The 10,000-nt window shown below is 40.6% G+C and overlaps 1 protein-coding gene across 3 annotated transcripts in view; it reads left to right on the top strand.

Annotated features, from left to right (window-relative positions):
* LOC138045349 (centromere protein O-like) overlaps nucleotides 1–10,000 on the top strand; it is an 18,304-nt gene that overhangs the window by 6,849 nt on the left and 1,455 nt on the right. For 2 of the 3 annotated variants that reach the window (XM_068891807.1, XM_068891809.1), the window contains 6 exons: nucleotides 340–436; nucleotides 2,429–2,484; nucleotides 4,783–4,857; nucleotides 6,200–6,256; nucleotides 6,915–7,004; nucleotides 8,519–8,612. In XM_068891807.1, coding sequence (XP_068747908.1) covers nucleotides 340–436; nucleotides 2,429–2,484; nucleotides 4,783–4,857; nucleotides 6,200–6,256; nucleotides 6,915–7,004; nucleotides 8,519–8,612 — 469 coding nt within the window. Of the gene's footprint in view, nucleotides 1–339; nucleotides 437–2,428; nucleotides 2,485–4,782; nucleotides 4,858–6,199; nucleotides 6,257–6,914; nucleotides 7,005–8,518; nucleotides 8,613–8,839; nucleotides 9,017–10,000 lie in introns of those variants that run through there. The other variant, XM_068891808.1, reaches the window with a different exon arrangement.

A 10,000-nucleotide genomic window follows, 5' to 3' on the forward strand; every position in this document is an offset into this window, starting at 1 on the left:
TCAAATCCCATTGAAGTCCTGAATTTTTCAAGCCAATCGCCGCCCAATTGTTAAAATTGCGTTCATAACTAAGGATCATACCCTCACTTGATTTCATATCTGCAGTTCAATAGATGATTCATTTCATATAATAATTTTTATCATTTCAGTCAAACGTTTTTGACTAAAAAATAACAGCATTGAGAGAAAAAAAGACATTACAGTAGGCTCTGTGTATTTACAATAATAATGAGTCATTCCAGGTCACTACATTGACTGAATGGTACACCTACTTCTCTTGGTTCATGATTCAAGTGGCAAGTTAAACTTGCTTTTAAACCTGTGCTTCTGTCCTTTCAGCTGGTTGATCTGTGTGATGCTTACAGGCTGACTGGAATCTCTGTTGCTTTGCAAGGAGCCAAAAGGACTTGTTTTAGATGTGAAACTTTCTTTAATGGTAAGTTAGAAGTTTAAGAAAGAGGTAATTTTTTGTTATTTGGTAATAAATTGAGCTTTTTATTTTGTCAAATGAGAAAGGTAAAAATTAAATGATGAATGGAATTTGTGACTTTTAGATTGGAGTACCAGTAGTAGTATGAAAAAAAGATTTAAACATGCACATTTCAAAAAAAATTCCAACCAAATACAATGTCATGTCGTCACAACAAAACCATAAAGAACAAAAAAACCAAAAAATTCCGGTTATTCATGTACTGGTACTCCAATTTAAAGGCTCCTACTTTCATGGTAACAACACAAATTGGTGTGGAAACACGAGAAGCAAATTGTCGTACAGAGGTGTATGAACAAGGGTTGTGTGGCCGGCCCTACGGTTTACGGTCCTTATCTGAGAAGACGTAAACATTTCTTTCATCAAGTCCTTTAACGGGAACACATTTGAGCCCAACAAATTTTCCTTCTCCCAACTGTGTGCCTTCATAGCTCAGTTGGTTGAGTATTACACCAGAATCACAGAGGTCATGGCTTTGAATCCCGCTGGAGCCACCTTAATTGTTCAGGTGTCATAATTTTAAGACAATAATATATATTGCTTCAATTGTCCAGATAAGTGGAAGGATCATTTCTCACTGATTTTCACTTCAATGTCTTCAACATTAGCTGAGAGCTCATTTTCCATAGTGAGTCACTCTTTCAGACAAATCGCATTGGCTCTATCAAACCACACCCTTCCAATATGCACTCTTCAAGTGCCTACCTTTAAAACAATCTTATCTTTAGCAATACAATCCACAGTCACTCTTAACAAGAGAAAAGGGTTCGCCCGCCAGCCGTTGGGCTCAGTCTCTTTAGCATCGGACTGCTCTTCGGGAGGTCGTGAGTTCATCTTTGGCCGGACCAACACTCTTTATATAACTGAGGAGAAAATGCAACCTTTGTAATTGCATCCTCAAATGGTTAGACTTTCAAACCTTCTCGTAAAAGGACTACAAACTGTAGGCTCCGTCTCACAACCCTTATTTGTAAACTCTGTGGGGCGTTAAAGATCCCACATACTATTCAGAAAGAGCAGGGCTCGGAGTTGCGGAAAACGAAAGGAAAGGAAAGGAACTTTATAAAAGTGTCTAGTTGTTCTAGCACTCGAGCACTAATTGGGGACACTGTAAACGCAAATGAAGTCAAATGTTAGCTTTTTAGGAGAGGGGAAAACCGGAGTACCCGGAGAAAACCTCTCGGTGCAGAGTAGAGAACCAAGAAACTCAAGCCGCATATGACGCCGAGTCTGGGAATCGAACCCGGGCCACATTGATGGGAGGCGATTGCTCTCACCACTGTGCCACCCCTGTGAACATTGTGGTCTGGTTTGAATTCTGAGAGCCACAAGTTTATCAGTGTTGAAGCACTGCAGTATTATCAAGTGAAGCTGTGATCTTCGCAGTTATGAACGCAATTTTTGCAATTGCGTAAAGAAGCCTGAAAAATTCAGGACTTCAACGGGGTTTGAACCCGTGATCAATTTCATATAATTATAATTTCATCGTTGATTCATTCCTCACGGGAACATTAGAACCCACAAACGACCAGCTCCCAACGTCAGTGGCTTCATAGCTCAGTTGGTTAGAGTGTCGCACCGGTATCGCCAGGTCACGGGTTCAAACCCTGTTGAAGTCCTGAATTTTTCTGCCTTCTTTACGCAATAGCAGAAATTGCATTCGTAACTGCGAAGATCACAGCTTCATTTGATTTCATATCCGCAGTTCATATATGATCCATTTCATATATCATTTCATCGTTGACTGCAGTATTAGGGGCTAACGTCATTAAAAATAACGAGCGTTTACTTACTAAACAAAGCGTTTAACTGTTCTGAAAAGGTCTCTGTTGGGAGATAGGCTCATCATTGGTCTGCCATTGCTCTTGTTGTACTAATCATCATCATTGATAAAAAATTGATTGAAAGAGCTAAGATATGATTATCTTTTAATAACAGCCAGATATCATGAACCGTATTACATTGAAGTCGACTTGGAAGATAACGAGCTGAAGGTCAGTTGACACCGGTTCAGAGAGCTACTGTGTAATATGTAATTTGTAATAAAGTTACAACAACAGAAACATCATTGAAAACGTTTCCTGTTGAAGTATTTTGGTGTTATCCCATCGTACAATATCGGCAAATGATCAAGACATAAGTGGATAAGCAGGGACAATTTTAAATTGCCTATCACCTCAACACACTGTCCTACTTTATTTATTCTCCGAAATCGCCCCAAATACATCGTGTTGTTTTTAGAACCTTTTGATTGAAATTTTACTTTTTTATTGGCTTTCAAAGACGGAAAAAGTGGTCATACTTTGATCCAAAACTGAGCAATGAAGGGGACTAGGTTTAACACCTGGTTGACGTCACAGACCGCTTTGCATTGAGATAGTTCTTTGAAAAGAGCGATGCAAATTAATGGTATCCATACGTTTCGCCCACAGTCAAGGGGTTTCGCCCACACTGAAGATGATTCGCCCACACCCGGTATAGAACCTATTCCCCTTCATTGCTCGGTTATAGATCGAAGTGTGACCACTCGTCCCGTTTTCCAAGCCAAAAAAAAAGTGAATTTTCAATCAAAAGGTTTTAAAAACAACACGATGTATTTTGGACGATATCGGAGAATAAATAAAGTGGAAAATTGAGTTGAGATAATAGGCACTTTAAAGTGAAGATTGAAAAAGAACGATTTAATGTAGTATGCTCACGTTGTCGTCAAAACGGAAAGTTAAATTTCAAAATGACGTTTTCGTTGACGGGAGCTTAAGCGAGCAACGTTTCTTGAGAAGAAGATGGCAACCGGAAGTGTGCTGTTTTCCCTTTAACTTGTCTTCACACACCCACATTTTACATTAGAGATGATTAGTTTAAAAATCCGGTAGACACTATTGTTCTGGCATGCGAAATGCTCACTTCCGGTTGCCGTCCGCATCTCAAAGACGTGGGGTGCTTAATGGGGCAGTGTAACGCTATTTTAGTCAAACTTCAAAACACGAAAAGACGTCTTAGCATCATTGAACACCAAAAAATAATGCTGTAGTTTTGTTGCCAATAACCATTAAACTGCACTGAAGCTTTTCTTTCTTGTTTGCAGCCAAGGATGGAGAGGATGTAAATGCATTGAAACTTGAAACAAATTGGCCAATTTTTTTCAAGTTTGGAGACGGCGTCTTGAGAAGGTCGCCAAAAATTAATATTCAATACGAATAGCTCTTTGTGCCATAAATATATTTAATATCTTGTCAGTGGGTTGTCAGGAGTGATCTACGTGTGAGCTAAAGTACTAATTTAAATGTTGACCTAAAAGCAGCGAATTTAGCTTGACAGTGCCCCTTTAAATTAAGCGCCCTATTATTTTAGGTTAAACACATTCATGATTTTGAAAGATGGCGATGATGACGAGGATGACGTGGACAATGATGATAGGGAATTTAAGATCTACGACGGCGACGGTCGACGAAAACTTCACCTCAAAATATAACTTGGCTCTATCATAAGTCTTTCGCGATTATTCAGTCTAGTTCGCGTCGTACATTGTGGGCAAAGTATCCTAAAAATAAATCGGTACGAGCGGTTTCAAAGTTAAAATAGAGAATGAAAGATTCTCTGTTGCATGCTTACGTTGTCGTCAAAACCACAAATTTGGTGATTTCACGTCGTCGTTATGCAGAGGACCGCAAAAATACTTGCTATTTATGCTCTTTTAACCAATGATATTATTGCTTTGTGGCGTTGTCGTAGTCGTAGCCGTAGTCGTCGTCGTTTCTTAAATTCCCTAATGTCAACGATGATGACAGTGGGGAGCTTTAGCAACGACGACGGGAACGGTAACGAGAACGTCATCTAAAAACATAAATTCGCGTTATTGCGATCACTTTGAGACTATTCCAAGCTTTTTAATATGACAAAGGTGTAGCAGGAATGAAACCGTTACGAGCGGCGTTTAATTTAGGAGAGAAAATGAAAATATATCCTCAAGTGCTGACGTCCTCCATAAAACCTCAAATTTGGCTATTTCACGTTGTTGTTTTGCTGACGACGGCAAAGAAATGGACAAAAGTGAAAAACGCACGTGCGGAGCGTGCAAAGCTATTGTTTTTGCCTACTAAATATGCAAATTTGTGACGTTTTCGTTGCCGTCGCCGTTGTCGTTGCTAAAGCTCCCTAGTGACGATGACGCCGACGATCTGACACCGACGTCGACGACGATGTCGATGACGAAGACAATGATGATCAAGACAACTGAACCATCCATTTTTTAAATGAATCATGTGAAATTAGTTTTTCTTTCTTTTGTTTAGATCAACAAACACACAGTACCGTACTTCATTCCCATTGATACTATCAGCCAGAGATACCTAAACACTGATATTAAGGTATATATGTTTGTTAACTTTTAACGTATCATTGCGGAGATTTGATCACTTTATTTTCTCGCGAACAGTGTCCCTTCAGTTCATTTTTCACGCAAAGGTGAAGACGCCGTCCCCTCTAACAAGCACTTCTCTAAAAAGCAAAAATAATTATAACAAGCTCTCCAGACCTCTCAACAACAAGGCCGCCAACTCAAAGTGAAACGCACGCACCTTGGGCTCGCTCAGTACAGAAACCTCTGAATTCGTGGCCCGCACACCTTCTCTAATCACATGTTGGTGTCTTGTTGGGATCAACCGTTTGCACCACAACCGCTCTCGATTGCACTCAACATTGTGGCCTAAAATTTGACGTTCTGACTAACTTCATCACACTCTTTCCATTTCTTGCATCTATTTTGTACCATGATCATTTTTTTATGATTGACAAGGTCACGTGATACGGTCATGCAAATTGGGGCCTGTTGTCTCTCTAAACCGCGAGGACTGAATCGAAAACGGTTCTAGGACTAAGGAGCGCTTTCCAATTGAAAGGTTAAAATCTGTGGGAATTTCGCCAAATGGAACGGTACAAATTTTCCACAATGAAAAGGCAACCTCCAATTGGTTAGAAAACTGGTAAAAGTTTCGGCTTAATGGTTCGGTACTGCATTCCATCAACAGAGCACGGTTTTCCATCATGAAGCAAATGGTTCAGCGATAAACTGGTCATTTCGGTGAAAACGGCAAAAAGGAGTACGTGTGAAGTTATTCTTTTTTGTCTGAAAAAAATTCCAGTTGGAAGGACTGTTCCATTTGTTGTCCCACCGGAACGACTGCTTTTTTCCCATTCAAAAGGAAAGCGCTTAAGGAATCAACCAGGAAAAGGGAAAAGAACGGTTGGTCCCTCTAGAGTACGAATTTCAGGTCCATGTCTCGATTAAACACCTGCAGCATTTTCGTTTGAAGATGTCTGTCTCGGAAGTATATTTTGCAGTCGAAGATTTAAGCATTGTTCAAACGTGTACTCCAAACGCAAGTGCATCATTGCCGTGACGTTGAAATCTTAAATCCCACGACCTGCTCCCGTCTGACCTTGTTGCTCAGTTGGTAGAGCAGCGGTGATCTAACAAGAAGGTCGTGGGTTCAATTCCCATCCTGGTCAGAGTTTTTCTCTGTCCTTGTGTGGGCCCCATTTCCATTAGTAAGGCTAACGCTTACATGGTTCATATGGATAGAAAACTAGCACTTGACATTACACTCTAATAATTAAGTCAGGTTTTACCGTAGACCGAGAAGTTGACGCACTCTTGCAACGATGGCATCTCTGCCTCTCTAACTTCGAGGGTCGTTCTTATTTTTTTAGAAGTTCTTCATGGTGATATCAGAGCACCTTAATGCTTATGTGGCAAGACGAGAGCAGGTAAATTTTGAAAAGAAACTGACAAGATTAACCAACTATGTTGCGGAGGAAAAAACCCATGAAAACCCTAGCTGGCTATTTACAAGTGCAGCCGAAAAGTTGAAGCAGAGGTTACCAGGTTCAAATTGAAATAGTGGCCAGAGTGCTTCTTGAACCCGGGATCTCGAGATCTCAGGGCAAGCACCCTATCCCCTGGGTCACCCTTTCTGTTTGTTTCCCAATGCATATCATGTGAAAATACTCGAGATATTTGATCCATTATCCTGTTCATTAAAAATGCATGCGCATGCAAGCATAAGCATGTCCGATTTTAAAAGAAAATACTCTATACTTCGGTTTCTTTACTTTCTTTTATAAGTGATAAAAAGAAAGTCTGCGCATGAGTAGAAGACAAGACGACTAAAAACATTCTCGTCACCAAAGCCTCGGATCTTATGTCTGCGCATGACCCGAGGGTCTGGGAAATGTAGGAGAACATACGCCGTAGGGTTTCTTTGGCTTGAACCTTACGGCGCCTGCTCACTCCTCGTGTCAACATGAATGCACCAAACAGGGAAGCTTTTCATTGCTCTTCACGAAAACCAACCAGAAGGGGGTTGAGATTGGACTAAGTGGCGTAGCGGCTCCAGTAAGATCATATTGTCAATTGTGCCTGTAGGTTCAGCTTTGCCAAGAGCAATACAAAGAAAAATTGGAAGATGAAATATCCTGCAGTCCTGCTCATGATTATGTTCAGTTTAAAACAAAGGTAACATGTTGTTTGACGGTTGTTTGTAACAGAATCTTCAACAAAAATCTCTTATTTACACAACACCCCCCCCCCCCCCCCTCCCGGCAATACTTATAGAAAGCAACTTTACAATAAACACCTCTAAATAAACAAAGTAAAGAATCTCAATATTAAAGCGACTTTGCATTTCCCGGGCACAGCCATCTTGATTAATTGTGATGTGTCGTGGCTTCGCTGTGGTGTTTTTCTAGAACCGTTACTCGTCGCAATTTAGCAAGTATGTGCAATACTATTAAATTAAAATGATTTCTTTCATACTGCCTTACAGTATCAGATGATCTTGAAGGACAGTTGCTTTCAAAATTTTACATATAATCAAGTTCTTTCAACTTTTGAAGCAACTTTGTCTACAACGGATTTAATATGATGCCTCGGCCTGCCTCGGCCCCTACAAGCAAAAATTAATGACGTCATCAAATTCAACCTCGTTCCCAGGGTTCTCTCTCTTCCTCCCTCGAGAGAGTACCCTGGTTGCAGCTGGTCACGTGTCTTCGAGAATTTGTAGATTCTAGAAAATAAATGGAGGTGCATGATAGTTATTTTTATCTCCACTGGACTCATCTCCTGAGCTCAGCAGAGAATGGAAATTAAACATCGCGTGGCGTGAGAATTTCAATTAATCTCAAACAAAGTAATAGCCCATTTCCGAGTTCACGTCTGCCTCCTCTTCAAAGCGAGTCTAAGTGCGAAGTTTTTGTGATGTTAATTAGTTCTACTTTACATATGAATGGAAACTAATTTTCATAAGAAAAACTTCGCACTTAGACTCGCTTTGAAGAGGAGGAAGACATGAACTCGGAAATGGCTATTATCTTCCGTATCCTGTTGGAAGGAGTGACTCTACATTTGTCCTTACATAGAGCGAGTTTCAATCGAGTGTCGTAAAACCAAAACCAAATTAATTACTTTGGCCAATCAAAAAGTACGGAGCTAATCCGGTAAACCAATCAAAACTCGAAATATTTACACGTAGCGGACACAAAGCGCGGGAAAATGTGCACGCGCGAGCCACGATTGGTTTTGGTTTCACTTCTGATTTGTCGAAAAAGTTGTGCGAGAACTTTAAACCAATCATTGAGTGAAGTAATGAAAAACCAAAGCAATTCGCTAATTACTTACGATCTGTTTCGCCCTCCCCTAGATAAACCTGAATACTATGGACAAAATTAAGTCGAGGACCCACCCTCCGCGCGCACTTCATTTGTTCTCCTAGGCAAGTGACCAGTCACAACCAGGGTACTTTCTCGGAAGAGGAGGAGAGACGACCCTGGGAACGAGGTTGCAGCAATTTTTCTCTGTGAAGTGTAACGCATGACGTCACTGAGGCTAAGACTGGTTTCCCCAACCTATTCCTACGGAATTGAATTTTATTCGGTTGTAAATAGTACTTTTGTTTCTGTGAAAAACATGGCGTGTGATCGAGTTAGTGAAATATTTTTTAACCAAAAAACTCTTTTTTGATCTCTTAACAGTCATTGGATGGTGTGGACAAAGGTGTCGTTGTAAAATTAATCTATGATAAGCTGACTTTAACGCGCCCCTCTACGGTTGAAATCCAAAGCGACGGTAAGTCACGAAATATACCTTAGTGTCTTAAACCGTCGCGTTCACACTAGTCGGAACAATTAGTTTAAACAAACGCTTGGTCTTCAAACAGGTCTCGAGTGACCGTGCGAGTGTTTGCAGGTGTTTCTTATGAAACACGTATGCGCCAAGTTAAAAAATTAAAAGCTTGAGTGCCAAGCACAGTAAAGCGTTGTCTTAAAGACGTTTACTCTTTTTTACTCTTGCAGAATCAAACGCCTGAATACAAAGGATTTTGAAAACGCGTTCTTTTAAAATCGCTCTACTTTTAGTGTGAACATGCGAAAACGGAGACGTCATGTTGTGAAAAACATTTAAGCGTGGATAGGTGAAAACAGAGACTTTTAAAAACGATGATATATATAAAAAGCGTTGGAGAATTTTACGATCAGTTTTGTCCTTTTTGAGTGTTTTAGTACGGATAGTAGGTAATGATACGAAAACGCTGTGTGGACAAAAAAGTATTTTGTTTCGGTTTCGCCGAAATGAAAACGGCGAACTTTTAAAACTTATTAGTGTGAATGTGGTTCAAGCATTATTTTTTTAGGATGGGTAGCTATTATTTGCAGTTAGGTGTGGATGTTTACCGTCAGAATTGAGTGGAGCGTTTACAGTCTATATTTTGTGAGGGTACCTCATAATAGCCGAAGGCTAATGAACTTGTGGTCCTCAATCGGACCAGACCAGAGCACAACACCGGGAACTACATGCCCTACTCTTTTCGAATAGTGTGTGGGATCTTTAATGTCCCACAGATTTTATGAACATTGAAGAGATTTTAGGCGAGGCCTTCGGTTTATAGTCCTCATCCGAGAAGACCTGAAAGTCTAACCATTTGCGGATGTAATTCCAAAGTCAGGACTTCCTCCTCAGTTATTTAAGACTCTGAGTGTTGGTCCGGCCGAAGTCGAACTGACGACGTCCCACATGGCAACCCGATGCTCCACCAACTGAGCCTACCGGGGAACTCTGTCAACTTAACCTCACTAGACTACCAGTGGTTTTAGAACAGAAATTTATTTTATCAAACGAGTTGATAAAGGTCAAATAGCCACCGTGAAAGATTTGAAAACCTGACGTTTCGAGCGTTAGCCCTTCGTCGCTCCGACGAAGGGCTAACGCTCGTTTGATAAAATAAATTTCTGTTTCAATCTCCCACCGACGCAGCACTACAGTTTCTTTAGAAACAACAATTTTTGTTGTACCAGTGGTTTTAGCTGACCGTCAGACAATCTTGCTCAACACAGCGATCTTCGAGACTTTTAGAGTGGAGTTCGAGTTTTTTGTTGTGTGCACGCTCACTTGAAAAAACTTGATCTCTCAACCTAATGCGCATGTCCCCAGCTGAAGACTTAATCCTCCTTTTCCAG

The sequence above is a fragment of the Montipora capricornis genome, chromosome 4, assembly GCF_036669925.1.
Source record: "Montipora capricornis isolate CH-2021 chromosome 4, ASM3666992v2, whole genome shotgun sequence".
NCBI classification, from domain to species: domain Eukaryota; kingdom Metazoa; phylum Cnidaria; class Anthozoa; order Scleractinia; family Acroporidae; genus Montipora; species Montipora capricornis.